This window comes from Phaseolus vulgaris, chromosome 8 (assembly GCF_051622355.1).
Source record: "Phaseolus vulgaris cultivar YP4 chromosome 8, ASM5162235v1, whole genome shotgun sequence".
NCBI classification, from domain to species: domain Eukaryota; kingdom Viridiplantae; phylum Streptophyta; class Magnoliopsida; order Fabales; family Fabaceae; genus Phaseolus; species Phaseolus vulgaris.
Genome location: NC_143505.1, coordinates 44,128,102 through 44,146,680, shown reverse-complemented (window position 1 = coordinate 44,146,680; position 18,579 = coordinate 44,128,102). Strand labels below are relative to the sequence as shown.

The following is an 18,579-nucleotide window of genomic DNA, read 5'->3' as shown; positions in this document are numbered from 1 at the left end:
CTCCCTAATTAGAGGAAGTCTAAACTTATTCCTCGGGGAGATGGTCCCTTCCAAGTTCTCAAAAGAATCAATAATAATGCATATCAAATTGACCTGCCTAAAGAATATGGAGTACATACTACCTTCAATGTTATGGATCTAACATCTTTTGTAGGTAGTGAAGATAAAGAGGCAGAAGCATGTGATTTGAGGAAAAATCCTCTTCTAGAGGGAGGGGATGATGGAAGAGGCCCAAGCTTGGGCCCTAGTTCAAGCCCAACAACTAGGTCCATGCAAAGAGGATTCAAGAAGATTGGGACTCTGCTACTGATGGCAGAGAAATGTTTCTTTATATGTTCAAAGAGGACCACAAGAAGTAAAGCCCAAGCCATGAGAGCTGGTTTCTTTATTTGTAATTTCAGTAGAATAGGGTTTCTTTAGCATAATGTGGGGGGCGGGGGGGGGGGGGGGGGGTGCTTATCATTGTAACTTGAGTAAAGCCTTTTAGGGTAAGAAGTTAACCTAGCTTCTAGAACTTTGCTCCTAGGGTGCGACATTGACTTTAGTCAAAACCCTAGCAGCGCTCTTTTGTGTATTCCCCTTCCTACCCTTGCTCCTTGTTCTCCAAGGCACTTGAACCTATATAATGGGGTGCTTGGCTCATGTTTTAATAAGATCAATTTTATGAGTAAAATGCTGCCAAATATTGCAAGCTTCTACTCCCTTGTCTAGTCTCTCTAGGTTAGACACTTTGATCTTGACCTCCACCTTTCTCCAAGTGATATGGCCCAACCAATGACTCTCCATACCTTTCATGCACCTACAAGGAACCCATAGCTCTTTATGAGCCCTCCTTGATCCATACATCTATTGCTTCCGCCACCCTTTTCAAATCTCCAAGAAGAACAACCCATCAGGTTGGGTGTATGTTGGAATTGATATGATGTAGGGAGTATTTGCCTAAACATATAAGCAATTATATATATTAGGTAGTTCGATGAAATTAGGAAGATATAATGATTATATGCGGAAAAAAATATCAGTTGGCATAAAAAGTGTTATCGCCGGTTGAGCTCCGGGTTAAAACGACTTTGCTTGGTGTATTGAATTGATATGAAGACGATTTGTGACGAAAGGGGCTCCACCTGTTGACCACACTTCAACGATCAAGTCAGTGATTGCATTCAAACTATAAAATATGTATCACTATAAAGTTCTCAGAAAAACTTACCTTTACTTAGGGTCTCAAACCCTTTTTATAGACGTTCCTTCAACAATTTTCATCAACAATAATATAATTTCAACAACAAGAATATAATTTCAACAACAAGAATATAATCTCAACAACATGAATATTTCGTTAATGTGGACCTTTAGTTTTCGGGTACAATGCAACATTATTCCTAACAAATTTTATTTACATCGAAAATATATATACGCTTAACTACTTCAGTTATTCACCGTGTGGTTTTGCTTTTAGCCATCCCCTTCATATGGACTATCAAACATTTGGGCCGACCTCATTATAAACCATTGAGCCTGTTACTCACCTTAGGTCGAGCTATGTATCTCTCAAACTAGACTCACTAAACTACTATACTTAAGTGCTTGGGTCGAGGACCCGAGTATGTCCCACCAGTAAAAAATTAAAATGTTAAGAAATTTTAAACGACACAAAAGGGACTCTAGGAGATTTTTCACACATATGAAACATTGGATGTTGTTGTCTAGAGGAAAAAATGAAGGAAGACAAGCTCCACACATCTTACACAAAAATTCTTATTATTATTTTATAAGAAAATTACATAATATAAATAAATTTATATTTAAAATTTTATAACAAATTCTTCGCTTCAAGTAGACCAACTTAAGATGGATGTAAAAATATTATCTTCATAAAATATATTTATATAATACTATTAAATATTTTAAATCTTTTAACTTCGATTAAACCAACACTAATAATATTTCATATATTTTTAGACGTTGTTATTTGAAAGGTAATCACATATATATTCTTGTAGTAGAAAAACTAGAAAATATATTTAAACTAAAATATTAATACTTCTGAGGTACATGCAATAATTTTTAATTTGTATTATTTAAAATATGTTTTTTTGACTTGCATTATATAAGTTAATTATATATTACCAAAAAATTACAGTTATATTAGTTGAGTCACAAAAATTGATTAGTGTGAACACTAATCGAGTTTAATTAGCGTTTGATAGAAATAATATTTTATGAGTTTTATTATTTGTCAGCATAGATTAATTGAAGTACAGATTTGAGATACTATTAGATTTTATTCATAAAAAAATAAAATGAATATTTATTTTTTTAGTTTTTTAATTACACAATTATTTTTCTTTCTAAACTACTTATGCCTTTATTCCTCTATCTCTCTTTGTGAAAATGTATAGACTAGAAAGGTGTGAAGTAATGTTATTTTATAGTTTAGGCAGGGATGTAAGAAAACCTCACGCTTTATAGTATATAGAATCGTGTTCAGACATTTATTTATGGGAAAACCAGAATTAAGTGGTTGAAAAAGGTTTGTGATGAAACGTGTGTGGTAATAAAGTCCAGTTTGTTTCCTTCATATGTTGTTGACATTTGAATGTTCCTTAGATTGTGTTCTCTTGTATTCTTCGCCACCCTTTTGGACTTCCTCTGCGTCTCTCTTCTTTTTCCTGCTCCTTCCGCTTCAACCAAACAAAACCATGTACAAAGTCACGGTTATTGGTAGCGGCAACTGGGGCAGTGTTGCGGCAAAGCTTATCGCCTCCAACACCATCAAGCTTCCTTCTTTCCATGGTATTAACTACGTTTTTTTCTTTCTTTAAATGCACCATTCTCTATCACTTTAATCATTTTTATAAAAACAAACACTTATTCTACAAATAATAAGAAAATTACTTATTATTTTATATTTTTATTATAATTTTATAATGAAATTCGCAAATTTACATTGTAACATACTTAAAAATTATTCAATTATATAATGCCAAGAATACTAAAAACACAATGTTATCACACTATATAAAAATTAATTAAAAATCATATAAAAGTATACTAAAAATTGTAACATAACATAATTTTATAATCTTAATAAAATTATACTTTTAATTTCTTCACTAGTATCTTAATTAAGAATACTTGTGAATATTAAAAAATGTTTTTACTAAAAATTATATGAAAAAAGTTTAAAAACTATAACAAACCATATTTGTATTTATGTGTAAGTATAGATATACTTATATGAAATGAGGATTTTTTTTTAATATCTTCGTTAAATTATGTAAAACTATTTTATTTACTTTTTTTTATATCTTATCTCATTCTCATGGTCGAAGCTAATTATTTCTCATTCTTCATTTTATTCATTTTTTTTTAATTTTTCTACTCTGTCATATCCTTTTTGTTCTCTCTAATCAATGAATTTACATTCTTTAATTTTAAAAATTAAAAAAAGAAAAATATATAAATTTTGTACAAATAAACATGTATGAAATCTAAATTAATCAACACATTCATATGTAAAATAATAAAAGTTATTACAAGAATTAAATCTTTATTCAATAAAATAAAATAGTATTGATACACCTGTGTTTTTCAAGAGCATAATATAATGGATACCAATATTTTAAATACCTTTTTTTATACTTCTTTAATTTTTTTAATTTTCTTTATAATATTTTGATATTTATTTATCCATATAAAAAGAAGGAACAATTTTAAAATTACATCAAAGTTAGAAATTGACATTTCAATGTGAAGTTCTGAAAGTAATATGTTCTTGTTTAAAATTAAAATATGTACATAGAATTTATCAAAGATTTTGTGGGTAATATGAAAGCTTTTAGAAACGAACTCCACCCATCTGCCCTGAAAGTAAACAATATAATTTGAATTTGGATGTTACTTTTCCTATTTCAATTAATGAATTATTGGATTTTTAATCAGATGAAGTGAGAATGTGGGTATTCGAGGAAAAATTACCTAGCGGGGAGAAGCTCACAGATGTTATCAACAAAACCAATGTAAGGGCCACTCAAGCATTTCTTTCCCATTGTGTATGCATTTTTTTTCAATAAATTTACTGTTCTTTTCTGGCAGGAGAATGTTAAGTATCTCCCTGGGGTTAAGCTTGGTAAAAATGTAGTTGCAGATCCAGATCTTGTAAATGCAGGTACTATATAAATTGTTCACTTTTTTTTCAAAAGTAAAATTAAAACCACACAAAGTTGTACCAACTACCAAAGGAGCCAAGATTTTTATTAGAGAGTTGTTGAATTTTGATTTTTAAAGTGTTGTGTTGTGAATGGTTGATTATGCAGTTAAGGATGCGAACATGCTGGTATTTGTAACCCCACATCAATTCATGGAAGGAATATGCAAGAGGCTTGCAGGGAAAATAAGGGCAGATGCAGAGGGAATTTCTCTTATCAAAGGGATGGAGGTGAAGAAGGAAGGACCAAGCATGATATCTACTCTCATTACCAAACAACTAGGAATCAATTGTTCAGTTTTAATGGGGGCAAACATAGCAAATGAGGTAGCTACAACACTGTTTAATCTACATACTTGGGGAAACTTATAAATAACAACTTCTGCTGCTGTTTCTACAGATAGCAATGGAGAAATTTAGTGAAGCAACAGTTGGATATAATCAAAACAAATCAGCAGCAGATAGATGGGTTCAGTTATTTTGCACTCCTTATTTCAATGTCACATCGGTGAGTTTAGTACGTTCATAAGCAAACAAAGTACTCAAGTACTTGGTGTTTTCAACGAAAGTGGGTTGTTTTTGGAAAAATTATAGATATGTAGAAGGCACAATTTTTGTTTATATGTCAAAGTGAAGTCGGGCATCGTGTCATCTTGGTGAAATAGAGGAAAACTACACCACTTCAGAAAACATGGCGAGATAGTTTTGAATGAGAAAAATTATGGCTAAATCCCTAGGAATGTAATAAGTAATAACAAAAAATATGGAAAAATGATTCAATTAATGGTTATTCCTACTTGTATACTAATCGTGAGTAAATTTAAAGTAGTAAGTTGTGAGATACAGTTCAAGCATTTGGTTTTTGCATTATCATGAATAGGTGGAGGATGTTGAAGGCGTGGAACTGTGTGGAACTCTGAAAAATGTTGTGGCCATAGCTGCAGGTTTGTAATACAGTACATTAGTACTTGCAATTTATTCTCCCCTTTATAGTTTCTGATGAAGAAATTGGATGCAAATGGGGCAGGTTTTGTTGATGGCTTGGAGATGGGGAATAACACAAAAGTAAGTTTAAAGGATTTGATGGCTCAGAAAAGTACCCCTTTGGTTTTCTTATTTTATACATATATATATATATATATGTAGGCTGCAATAATGAGAATTGGCCTGAAAGAGATGATGGCATTTTCAAAGATGTGGTTTCCATCTGTTAAGGATAGCACCTTTTTTGAGAGCTGTGGTGTGGCTGATCTTATCACAACATGCAGTAAGGACAGTGATTGATTTACTTCACCTTATTTTTCATTGCTTATAATATTTCATGCTTTCATTAAAACCATATTATTTTTGGCAGTGGGAGGGAGAAATAGGAAAGTTGCTGATGCTTATGCCAGAAATGGAGGGAAGAGGTCTTTTGAAGAGCTTGAAGCAGAGATGCTTCAAGGCCAGAAATTGCAGGTACATAGATGAAACTTAACATACCAATGCATGACACATTAATGTGTTGCTTACTTATAGATGGGGTTTTTGTTCCATTAAGGGTGTGTTAACTGCACAAGAGGTGCATGAGGTTCTAAGTGATCGCGGATGGCTACACATTTTTCCTCTCTTCTCAGCAGTGCATGCAATCAGCATAGGTCATCTTCCACCATCAGCCATAGTTAAAATCAGTGAAGAAAAACCCAGGTATTGTGTATATTTCTGAGGGAAGTGACATTTTATGTTAAGAAATAAGTATCAGTGTTAATTATATCTGCACTTACAAACTTAATCTGTAGGCATGTACAATTACTAAGCTCGCTTTAGATGCATTTTGCTGTAAAAACCACACAACAGTGACGATCGAGGACACTTACAAAGATAGAAGGAGCATGCAACAAAAAAGTTTTGAATCTATCTACACTTAGTACACTTTCCAATTAAGTGCAGTTTCCAATTTTGAGATTGTATTAGATGAGTGGTGATACCTTTAACCTGTATCAAATTATAACTGGAAAAGTATATAATGTTTTGGTGAAATTAACTAATTTTAAAATTTTATTAGTTAAATTCATAACCATAAAGTGATGCCTTTAAATATGCCTAACCTCTTACCTATTAAATTATCCACGTGTTTTAACTCCCTGTACATACGGTGAAATCTCTTCCAATTTTTACGTTGTAATGTCGCGTGGGGTTAATGTATTGTATACTCCTTATTTTTTATTTTCTCCTTTCCTTATGAGCCTAATTTACTCTCATTTCTTCTTTAATGGGACGTTAACTAAGCATAATTAACATAATTGAGAATTTTATAATATTTAACACATTCCAATATGATGTTATTTTAAATTATTTTATTATTTTTTAATATTTTATTTGGATAAGATAATTTAAATTTATTGAAATTTTAATTCTTTTTATTTAGATAAAATATTTCAACTATCATCAAATTAAAAAATCATTAAAATAGTATACGAATATTAGTAATTAAAAAATATAAATATTAATAATATCTTTCCGTCAATCTTAGTTGATATTTGTTAATTTTTCTTAATTGATATTGATAATTTTTTTTCTCTATAAAGATTGATCGAAATTGTTTTAAATTAATGTTAACATAATTATTTAAGTTGAGATCTCAAACTTATGATGTCATTAGTTAGAGTTATTTCTTCACACGTCTCGATGGGCCTCGACTGGAAAATTTCTCCAATTACTTAATTTTGACCAAAAGTTTTCTTAGTTAACACTAAATGTATAAAAGTATAGGTGTATTAATGCACTCCATCCATCATTAAATGTCAATCTCATTTTCAATAAACATCCTCATAGCTAACAGTACTTTTCGACACTAAGTCAAAGAACTTTTTACTCAAAAACAAGTTAAAGCAAAGACCATACAAGACATATAACCAGAAGAAAGTCGACGTAAGTTTTTTTTTGGATGGTTGTTGAAACAAAATGACTTTAGCATGTATTCTAGGTGATCATGATGTAAACTTGTTCTTTGAGTGAATTATCTAGGTAGACAAGAAACGAATACATTCCCTGTAACACGATAATAAGCTTCAAGAATGTTTTTATTAGGTACAGTGTAGGCTTAAAGTTTGCATGTGTTCATCGTCAGATGAAGATTTCACTTATCAGACGAAGCAAAAACTACAAGACATTGTTGTTGAGACCGTAGATGGTCTAATATTTAAATCTCATCTAAATGATCTAATACCAATAGACCATCTATGAGTTTTGATGATAACAAACACTTTATGTGAATTACTTGTTTAACTAAATATAAATATATATATATATATATATTAAACATTCTAATATGTTTTTTTGAGCCAGCTGAAGGATTTATGGACCATCTAGTGATATCACCAGTTCCATGATAGACGATATTATAGTCCTTGTGTTCTTTGAATTAAAATAGTAATCAAAGTCGTAATGATCAAATGATTTCTAGAGATAAAACACATGTCTTGAAACGTAATTGAAACAATATCTTCAACGATTATTTATCAAGTTTAGAAAGTTTTTATATGGCCAACGATCAAGAAATTATATAATTAAAGAAACAAAATATTTGAGTGATTTTGAGTAACTGTGATTAATTTCCACATATGCAAAATTGTTGAGTGTGAAGCCATGACCAATTGGACTGGGCTGACTAGACACCATGTTTTAGTGAGTGGGCTTAATTATCGTGTCCCTTCTATAATCTCTATTTAAGAGATCTTTGTGCTTGTAATAAAATTGTAACAAACAGAATAAAAACCTAATTAGTTGCCCGTGGACGTAGGTTGCAGATTGGCGACCGAACCATGTTAAATCCTGTATTGTTTATTTTTTGCAATTGATTCGTGATTATGTGTGTTGCTTCCGCGTGCATTTTTTCCATCAAGTGGTATCAAAGCTTGGTTCATTTACACACTAGAGATTCGATCAGAAGAAATTAATCGACGAGACGTGAAAATTACGGTTGCAACAACGTCCCAAAGTTAGGGTTTCGTAGGGGTGGCAACGACGTCCCAAAGCTAGGGTTTCGCAGGGGCGGCAACGACGTCCCAAAGCTAGGGTTTCGTAGGGGCGACAGTGGCGTCCCAAAGCTAGGGCTGCGTGTGCGTTCTGCAGGTGTGCTGGTCTGAGACGACACAAAGTGCAGTGCAACGACGATGGTGGTGTAGAGCGCGCCAGTGCGACGGAGCACCAGTGCAGTGGGAACTACGACCAGGTCTGTTGGTGAGTGAGTTTGGGTGGTGCAATTTTTTGTGTCTTGATTTAAAAAATAAATAAAAAAATTGCCAATATCTGAAATTAGTTGCACTTGTCTAGTCGTTTGAGATGGCAGAAGAAGGGAAGTTCCGAATTGAAAATTCGATGATACAAATTTCAGTTGGTGGAAAATGCAAATTGAGGATTTGCTAGTTCAGAAAGATTTAGAGGTAGTTTTGGGTGACAAGGCAAAAAATATGTCTGATGCAGAGTGGGCAAGTTTGGATCAGAAAGCTATGTTCGTTATCCGACTCTCTTTGACCAAGAATGTTGCGTTCAACATTCTGAAGGAGAAGACAACGAAATGTATCATGGAAGCATTGTCTAACATGTACGAGAAGTCATCTGTTGCAAACAAGGTGCTTTTGATTCGAGAATTGGTAAAGACAAGGATGAAGGAAGACAGTTCAGTTATTGAGCATACCAATAAAATGAATAAGATCTTAGCCAGACTTATGTCAGTAGGCATTAAGTTCGATGATGAAGTTCAAGCTTTACTATTGATATTGTCATTACCTGATAGTTGGTCCGGAACGGTTACCTGTTCAGCGAGACCGGATGGATTCACTTTTGAGAAAATTCGTGATCTCATTCTTGGCGAGGACGTCCGAAGAAGAAGTTTTGGGGAATCATCTAGTGAATCGCAATATGTCATCAGAGGTAAGAAATATCAGAGGTAGAGGGAGCAAGATCAGAAAAAGGAGTCAGTCAAAGACTCATGATTGCTCAAGTGTAACATGTTGGAACTGCAAGGAGGTGGGACATTTCAGGAATCAATGCCCAAATGATAAACAAGTCAACATTGCAGAAGACTCCGTGGACGAGGACCTCTTAGTCTGTTGAGCGGATAACAGTGTGGATTCCTGGGTCATGGATTTTGGTGCTTCATTTCATGCTACCCACAACAGTGAAGCATTGCAGAATCTAGTTATTGGGGACTTTGGAAAGGTAAGACTAGCGGACAACGAAACTCTTGATGGTACGACCATGGGTGACATAGTGTTAAAGACACCAGTCAATTTCTGGACTTTGAAGGATGTCAAAGTTGTTCCAAGATTAACGAAAAGTTTGATTTTTGTTAGGCAGTTGGACGAACAGGGACATGATGTGAAGTTCAGAAATCAGCAGTGGAAGGTTGTCATGGGAAATCTTGTCATGGCCCGCGGAAGAAAGAGAGGTTCACTGTATATGGTCGGATTACCATCTGAGGGAGTGACTGTCTCAGTTCGGAAGATAAACAAAGTCCGGTTCACAGAACCTCGTGGGAAGAAGAGGGTTGTCTTTACAAGAGAGAAACCCAGAGCCACATATCATATTCAGGATGAACGAGCATGGAAAGGTTCAGGTAGACTAGTCAGAGGTACTTATGGCAGTGAGAGCACGGGTCGTGCTTCAGTTGAGGTTCCTAGATGACAGTGGGTTAGGAGAACCAATATTCCAGCTATTGAAACATCTCCAGAAAATTTCTTATTGAGTATGGAGTATGTTTGTTCTCAGGCTATTCCAGGATCCAGCATTTTGTGTAAGTGGGAGCCAGTAGGAACAGAGGACTCAGTGGCAATTTCAGTCATGACGAACGTGTTGAAACTCAGGGGAGTTTCAACGAAGTCTTCAAGATGATTAAGAAGGTTGGTGACAACTAGAGGTGGAACATTGAGTTCCGTTGAAAAATTACAGAAGTACATGTATATAGTTGAAGCGCAGATGAACATTGTTCCGTGGCTTCAAGTGGGAGATTGTTGAGTGTGAAGCCAGGACCAATTGGGCTGGGCTGACTAGATACCATGTTTTAGTGAGTGAGCTTAATTATTGTGTCCCCTCTATAATATCTATTTAAGAGATATTTGTGCTTGTAATAAAATTGTAATAAACAAAATGAAAACCTAATTAGTTGCCCGTGGATGTAGGTTGTAGATTGACGACCGAACCACGTTAAATCCTGTATTGCTTATTTTTTGCAGCTGATTCGTGATTGTGTGTGTTGCTTTCGCGTGCGTTTTTTTCCATCAAAAACTCGTTTGAATTGTTTCCATATTAGTTAAAGGAAGAAACGTGAATGAAGAAACGTACAAGACTTTCTATATCAAACTTCTAATCAAACCGCTAATTAAGTAAATACACAGACGATTATGTGCAGATGATGAAGATCAAGTAAATATTATATCTTAGCCAAACAAGTGTTTCAACAATCATCTCCCCAAAGGTATATGAAGGATGTTGAACCAAGTGGTGTTCAAGCTTTGAAGAATCCAAACCCCTTTGAAGGATGTTGGAGGCTTGGTTGTGCTTGCTGTTGCTGAGCTGTCTTAGTTAGGATCTAGGGTAGTTTGAGTTTTGTAATCCAGTCTAGATTGAATCCAAAGCATAGGCATTCTCAATCTTTTTAAAAGAAAAGTGTTTTTCAAACTAAGTGAAAAACAACCGATTGTTTTGTCGAAACAACCGATCGTTTTATACTTAGGTGTTTTTAGGAAAGATTGAAAACTGTTTTTCAAATGGTTGAGCTGTTAAAACCAAAACAACCGATTGATTTGAGAAAACAACCGATTGTTTGTTTTGGTACCATAACAGAAAAACTGTTTTAGCTTTGACTGAGCTTTAAATGTTTTAACTGTTTACCCTTCAGTCTTTAATGTTTTGACCAATCTTTAAATGCAATAAATAAGTTTGTTAAGATTTGATAACAAACATCTTTGAATAAATTCAGAAAAACAGATTTGAAAAAATAACAATCTTTTGAGAACAACAAGATTCTGATTTTCAAAGAGTTGAGATTTCTTAGAGATTGAGATTAATCAAAGAGTGTGAGATAGGATTTCTGCTTGTATTGATTTCAGATTTACTTCTGTAACAAGTGTAATCCTTGTATTCTGTTGAACAAGTTTCTTCTGTGTGTTTTGCTGAGAAGTGTTGTGTGTTCTTGAGGGGATCAAGATCAGCATTCTTAGTGTTGGTGTGTTGGCCAAGAGAAGTGTGTGTCTTGAAGGGATCAAGGTCACTTTCTTGGTTGTGTTGTAAGTGATCTAGGTTTGATTGCTTAGTGGAATTCCTTAGTGGTTTCTGAGAAGACTGGATGTAGCTCTGGGTTTAGAGTGAACCAGTATAAACATCTGTGTGCATTCTCTCTATCCTTAATCTCTTTAAATTCAGTTTTGATATTTGCAAACTGGTATAAACAACCGATTGTTTCTGCGAAACAACCGATTGTTTTTCTGGTGCTGTTGTTTTTGCTTATTGTTTTGGCAAACTGGATTCCTTATCTTTTGTTTCTTGAAGTAATTTCTTTCTTGACTTAAAAGTTTGCGAAAACCCTCTTTAAACAATTCACCCCCATCTAGTTTAAAGCCATCCATTCTAACAAAGGACTCAAGGCAAAGATAAATAACACAAAACAACAATCTAAAATTCTTTCCAATCTTCTAGTAATCATATAGTGATAAGTATTCTTTGTGGCTGAGCAAAAACCTTTGTCAATCTTCACTCTATGAATTAAAGCCATTGAACTTAAAACGTTTTCTCTTTTAGAGTTGTTCTTGTTTCTTTTTGTGTGTTCTTAATCTTAAGGGGATGTTAAGATGGTTTAACCAAGAGTGGGTTGTGTACTCGTCGTAATCAAGTGTTTTGATTAGTAAAAATCTCATAAGCATTTTGATCAAAGGAGAATTGGATGTAGCCTATGAGTTTGGTGAACCAATATAAAATATGTTTGCATTGCTTGTGCACTAGACAATCTAGTATAGTTCTCTATGAGAAGAGTCCAAACTCTATTCAACCCCTTTTCTAGAACTAGATGTTCCAATAATTGTACTGTTTATCAGACGAAACATTTGCATCTTACATTATCTGCCCTTTTTCATAATGCATTGTCTTTCAGATGAAACATCTTCATGTTTTACACTTTGTTTTGACAAACACTTAATCAAAACAATGGATTGTTGGACTTTGCACTAACAATTCCTTATTTCTCCCTCTTACTTTTTTCTAACCGTACATGCTTCGTTACAATTTTTGTTTTTTTTTTAAATCCTTCCCTCATCATCTTGAGTTTATTCTTCTTCATGCATAATCACATCATCCACTTGTCTAAGATGAAATTTGTCCACGAAATTGAAGAATCTTATTCCCAATCTCTTGTTTAATCTTGATATATAAATCTCTTATAATTTGATCCTTGTAGCTCCATCCCTATCCGTAATGACTTCATTACTAAGAATAGGTAATAAATCGAGAGGGGTAAAAAGATTAAACTCAAACAATTTCAAAAAGTGACTGAGAAATTACGCAACGAATAACTCTACTATAAACAATACTTTTAGAATTAAATTATCATTTTAAAAAATTCATATTAGATATTATTATGAAATTTGACATCTTTTTGTCGAATCTTGCTTAAATTCCAACTCTAACTACTCTAATTCATATGGTATATGCAAATCAAATGAAAGAAAAATTATAATATAGAAATTAAGTTGTTTTGATGATTAGATTTCCTCCATAGTAAATAAGGTAAAATTTAATATTAAAGTGTGTAAAATATATTTATGAGAGATGATTAAAAATAATAGGGTGCACTCTAGATTTATCTAAAAGATAATTAACTCTAGAGTAATAGCATAAACCACATGTAACACCATACTATTTATTATACAATAAATATAAAAAAAAAGATGATAGTTGATTATGAGTGACAATTTTCTACTATTTGTGTTAGTAATTTGTAAAGTTCATTAGAGTTGTTAATTAAGAATGTTTTGTTGAGAGACCGTAGAAAAAGAAATCTCAATTTTTTTATTGTGTATTTGAAATTATAGCATAAGACTAGAAAACTTTTAATATTAAATAATATTTTGTGTATTGCAAAATTAATTTTTTTAAATATTCCAATAAAATTTTGTATTTTCTTGATCATAAATTAAATTTATCGTTCTATAAATTATATATTTTATTACTTGTTTTTATTTACCCTAAATAAGTATAGTATTTTTTTTTCATTTTTTTTGTTACTTTTACTCATTTCTTCCCCTGGTCTTTATTTGCTACTTTTTTTTTTATTTCTTTCTTTCATTTCTCATTTAAACAAAACATAAGTTCATCAAAGTAATTAATAAATTGCTCCTTAAAAAAATTGTTAGTTGATTGCTAATTTCAAGGCCTAATCGCGACTTTAAAGAAAGCTACCGCTAATCACGAACTAAAGAAGATCCCAGCCAGTGCAATGTGTAACAAAGCATTATTCTTATAACAGTTTCATGCTTCAATTCAAGCAAGTTATTTGACTTTAGAGGAAAGGAAGCCACTGTTAATTAGAAAATATCCCTGCCAACTATTGGGGGTAACGTGTGTAGTGTTTCCTAAATGGTAGTTAATATATTTTATTTTATCATTTTGTGAAGCCTAAAAGAGTGCAGATGAACAAAAAAAAAATGAAGCTTAAGAGGTTTGGTGGAAAAAACTGGTGGCCAATATATGACTTATTACCATTAAGAAATTGTTCTGGATAACCTTTGATCTTGTCATAGTCAGATAGCTATGTAAGCTTATTTTTCAACCACACACAAATCACTATCCACTTGACAAATAACTGTTAGCCTCTCAGATATGCTGATTTGGATATGAAAATTAGTAGAAAACCATGTAACATACTTTTTCACGTTAGTGCTTTAAAATATTGATTATATATTTATTACTAATCTTAGTTTTCACTTTCCATATACCCTAGATTACTTCTCTCTGTTTGGTTGAAACAACTGCTTTTAAGAGAAGGTATCCTGAGAAGGATGGCGCAATAATGTGGCTTTCTGATTTAGTCCCTTTTCGAAACTGTGTGTGATTTTTGCCGAGAAGGAGCCTAAATAAACTGACATTGTTGTCTATTTATTTCTGTGTATTTTCCTGCCAAGAAAAAAAAAATATATAAATGCAATCAAATAAGTCAAATGTGAAGTCCTGAAATTCTGACCAATGATTAGTGGCTGGTGGGAGGGTGCTCCTAACAACAACAATGTTGAAACCGCTTCTTTCGGTGGAGCAACATCATCATTTTATGATGTTGATGGTGTCCTAATACCCCCAAATTAGTCAACGTTTTAACCTTTTTGTTTACTTAATTATTTTTGCCGCGGGGTGTTGACGCATGTAAACAAAGACAAAACAGCTACTACATTATGTGTATCACTTCCAATGCACTATTTACTATTTGGATTAGAACAAATGAAATAAATCATGAGCATTGATGTCAAACATTTTCAAGGATGAATAATAGTTTTGTAGACTGAAGTTTTTTTCATGATAGAATTCAATGAAATATACTATGCTATAGCATAGCTCATGGTCACCTATGCATGTGTGATTGAAGTTCAAGACAAAGTTCATGAGGTCACCAGTCCTTGTCCATTTTCTCATCCTACACTTTTTTATATTACTGTCTTTCCGCTCCTTCCACATTTACATCCATAAGCAAGCCATTGAAAGTTTTCTTAAAAGACAGATTAGAAAGTATAAACCAAGGGGAAGCAAAAGAAGCAGCACCACCTTCGGATCTGTTACAATCAACAGGTATTGCTTTATGTCTAATGTTTTGATACTTTTCAGCATAATTAATGTCTTGTTCACAGACATACATTAGTTGCCATATTTGTCTAGTAACTCCAATGGATTTTTCCACAGGGCTCCTTTCTTAAGAAAAAAATTATCTTTGGTTTCTCAATGATGTAACTGTTATATTCTATTAGCAACAGCACCATTATTGCGACGACCCCGGTTTGGATCTTGATGTTCTTACAAGTGAATGGTCCTGGTCTTCTGGACATACTGGTTTTCTTGCTTTCCCCCTTCCAAAATTCACCACTTTTCTGACTCTTCTGTCTTCATAATATGGTTGCGTAGGACATTGCCAGTTGTATTTGCACTTTTAACTGATTGGTGAATTTCTGGAAGGAGTATGGTTTGAGTATCCCCTTTCTCTATCTGTCAAAGTGTCAAGTGCTCTGACTTTCAGCTCTATAACTCTTAGAATTGGATGATTTCTCTATACTATTCTTGTGTATACATATAGAAAAAAGTTTCTGGTCTTTTAATTCCACAAAATGGTAAAATGGTATTGGTTTACATCTTTATTGTGGCACATAGGTGGGGAATCAAACAAAGTAGGTGAACAGAAGAAAGATAATAAGGCGATTTTCCATGTCAAACAGGAGCTGCTTATTTTGACGTAAAAAGACACTTTAAAAGTGTCGTTTAGTGTTTTAGACCAGAATCAAAGAAAATAAATCCAATATGTCTTTATAGAATGCTAACCGTACACCCTAACACTTAACATATCTAAAAAATAACCCCAAATTGTCTTTGTTGTTTTAGCTTTGCAAAGACATCACACACACTAGAGCTCAATCATCTAATCATTTGTTTGTTCTCCAGTTTGGTGTCCTGGGGAAGTCCTTGTTTTTCATCCATTGGAGCTAGAAAATGGCAGAGATGCTGCGCCTGTTGCTCATGATTGGAGCGATGTTGTTTGGAGTAAGAGCTGAGCCAATGGAAGATAAACAAGCATTGCTTGATTTCCTTCACAACATTAGCCACTCTCATCATCTGATCAACTGGAACAAGAGCTCTTCTGTGTGCAAAAGTTGGATAGGAGTGACCTGCAACTCTGAGCAATCACAGGTTATTGCCCTCCAACTGACCAGAACTGGATTGAGTGGTCCAATCCCACCCAACACTCTTAGCCGTCTCTCAGCACTCCAAACTGTGAGTCTTGCATCAAATACCATAACTGGTTCTTTCCCTTCTGATTTCTCTAAGCTAAATAATTTGATCTATCTGTATCTCCAATTCAACAAATTTTCTGGTCCATTGCCATCAGACTTTTCAGTATGGAAGAATCTTAGTATTGTCAATTTATCCAACAATTCCTTCAATGGGAGCATCCCATTTTCACTTTCAAATTTGACTCATCTCTCTTCTTTAGTACTAGCCAACAACTCCCTTTCAGGTGACATTCCTGATCTCGATATCCCTACCCTGCTAGAGCTGAATTTTGCCAACAATAACCTCAGTGGGGTTGTTCCTGAATCCTTTAAGAGATTTCCAAGGGGGGCATTTTCTGGTAACAATCTTGCTTCTTCAGATGCTCTTTCTCCTTCTTTTCTTGTTCAACCCCCAAATCCTCATCCAACAACGAAAAAATCCAAAGGACTTAGGGAACCAGCCTTGTTGGGTATCATTATTGGAGCTTGTATGCTGGGAATTGCAGTTATAACAGTTTTTGTGATTGTGTGCTGCTATGAGAAAGGTGGTACAAGTGGACAAAAAGTGAAGTCTCAGAACGGAGAGGTATCCAGGAAAAAGGAAGGTTCTGAAAGTCGAGACAAGAACAGAATTGTTTTCTTTGAGGGTTGCAATCTTGCATTTGACTTGGAGGACTTGTTGAGAGCATCTGCCGAGGTCCTTGGAAAGGGCACGTTTGGGACAGTGTACAAGGCTGCTCTAGAAGACGCAACAACCGTGGCAGTGAAAAGGTTGAAGGATGTCATGGTCGGAAAACGCGAGTTTGAACAACAGATGGAGATGGTGGGGAGGATTAGGCACGATAATGTGGCTGCTTTAAGGGCATATTACTATTCAAAGGAGGAGAAACTTATGGTATATGATTACTACGAACAGGGCAGTGTGTCTTCAATGTTGCATGGTATGTTATCTTGTTAACACATAATTTTATGGCCTCCTACAACTATTTTGAGGGACTCTATAATGTTAAACTATGATTTGGCAACTTTATCAATGCAGGAAAAAGAGAAGCAAGAAGAATTTCTTTAGACTGGGATAGCCGTTTGAAAATAGCAATTGGTGTAGCAAGAGGCATTGCTTACATCCACGCTCAACAAGGAGAGAAACTTCTCCATGGAAACATAAAGTCCTCTAACATCTTCCTCAACCCCCGAGGATATGGTTGTCTATCTGACATTGGTCTTGCAACACTGATGAATCCAGCAATGAGGACAACAGGATACCGTGCGCCTGAAGCAACGGACACCAGAAAATCAGTTCCGGCATCTGACGTCTACAGTTTTGGTGTGCTGCTGCTTGAGCTTCTAACTGGGAGGTTTCCCTTACATGCCAAAGGAGGTGAGGAAGTTGTCCACTTGGTTAGATGGGTGAATTCTGTGGTTAGAGAGGAGTGGACTGCAGAAGTGTTTGATGTGGAGTTGCTGAGGTATCCAAATATTGAGGAGGAAATGGTTGAGATGCTGCAAATAGGGATGGCATGTGTTGTGAGAACACCAGATCAGAGGCCCAAAATTGGTGAGGTGGTGAGAATGGTGGAGGAAATTCGTAAAGTAAATACTGAAAATAGATCATCCACTGAATCTAGATCAGAAGGTTCCACTCCAACCCCTCATTCAATTGAGACACCTTCTACCTCTTTTGCATATTGAGATTCCTTTGGTTTACTGAAAAGTTGTTAAAGATCTCAATTTCAATTTTGACCATAAAAGGAGAATTGAAGCTAAGTGAAGTTGGGTCCCTCGATTTGATGTTGCATTGTGCTATTATTTAGTTTGGGAATCTCGTTGTTTTGCCATGAATTTCGGGTTGGGCTCCACACAACCGTCCCATGCTTCGAATTCCCCCCAAAAATTGACAGGTGCAAGGGATTCATCATAAAATCAATATAATTCACGAAGAAAAAGAAGGATAAAGAATGTACAACTTTTCCAATTTATTCCATTTTCATTGACGCATTCACTGCTGTCATCTTATTATATTCATAATTCATACTCCTCTGGTATGCTACTTAAGAGAATAGTTAAAGAAGGTTAAATGATTGAATGAATATTAATAAAATAGTTTTAATCAAATATTATAATCTAGAAATTAAAAATATAAAATAAGTTTTTTCTTTCAAGTCTCAAAATCCATATCCATTATTAAATAAGAACATGTTTCCCAAATAGCAAAGGCTTACATCTTAAGAGTAAAAATATGCATAATAAGGAATAAAATAGGGTGAGGACCATGCACCAAAACTGTTAGCCAATTTACTATAATTCTTCCCCTCCCATTTCTGCTACCAACCACTGTAGGCGATTTCTTGTGACTACTCTCACCAATGACCA

The 18,579-nt window shown here is 34.2% G+C and overlaps 2 protein-coding genes across 3 annotated transcripts; both read left to right on the top strand.

Annotated features, from left to right (window-relative positions):
- The first annotated feature begins 2,593 nt into the window (after nucleotides 1-2,593).
- LOC137826864 (glycerol-3-phosphate dehydrogenase [NAD(+)]) lies at nucleotides 2,594-6,237 on the top strand. The gene is made up of 11 exons (XM_068633017.2): nucleotides 2,594-2,796; nucleotides 3,946-4,022; nucleotides 4,099-4,171; nucleotides 4,320-4,537; nucleotides 4,611-4,718; nucleotides 5,091-5,154; nucleotides 5,238-5,275; nucleotides 5,357-5,477; nucleotides 5,565-5,668; nucleotides 5,751-5,896; nucleotides 5,989-6,237. The coding sequence occupies exons 1-11, from the start codon at nucleotides 2,703-2,705 to the stop codon at nucleotides 6,014-6,016; spliced, it is 1,071 nt and encodes a 356-aa protein (XP_068489118.1). The 5' UTR covers nucleotides 2,594-2,702; the 3' UTR covers nucleotides 6,017-6,237.
- An 8,362-nt stretch (nucleotides 6,238-14,599) lies between these two features.
- On the top strand, nucleotides 14,600-18,204 carry LOC137826094 (putative inactive receptor kinase At4g23740). 2 transcript variants are annotated; one of them, XM_068631946.2, is made up of 3 exons: nucleotides 14,600-15,019; nucleotides 15,881-17,150; nucleotides 17,249-18,204. In XM_068631946.2, the coding sequence occupies exons 2-3, from the start codon at nucleotides 15,929-15,931 to the stop codon at nucleotides 17,896-17,898; spliced, it is 1,872 nt and encodes a 623-aa protein (XP_068488047.1). In that variant the 5' UTR covers nucleotides 14,600-15,019; nucleotides 15,881-15,928; the 3' UTR covers nucleotides 17,899-18,204. The 2 variants fall into 2 exon arrangements, with proteins under 2 accessions (XP_068488047.1, XP_068488046.1); XM_068631945.2 differs by having other exon boundaries at nucleotides 14,703-15,019; nucleotides 15,131-17,150.
- The last annotated feature ends 375 nt before the right edge of the window (nucleotides 18,205-18,579 follow it).

Coding starts and splice junctions, on each gene's coding strand:
- LOC137826094 (XM_068631946.2), top strand. CDS start 15,929: ATGGCAGAGATGCTGCGCCTGTTGCTCATGATTGGAGCGATGTTGTTT. Junction 17,151..17,248: donor TGTGTCTTCAATGTTGCATG/GTATGTTATCTT, acceptor TTATCAATGCAG/GAAAAAGAGAAGCAAGAAGA.
- LOC137826864 (XM_068633017.2), top strand. CDS start 2,703: ATGTACAAAGTCACGGTTATTGGTAGCGGCAACTGGGGCAGTGTTGCG. Junction 4,538..4,610: donor GGGCAAACATAGCAAATGAG/GTAGCTACAACA, acceptor CTGTTTCTACAG/ATAGCAATGGAGAAATTTAG. Junction 5,897..5,988: donor ATCAGTGAAGAAAAACCCAG/GTATTGTGTATA, acceptor CTTAATCTGTAG/GCATGTACAATTACTAAGCT.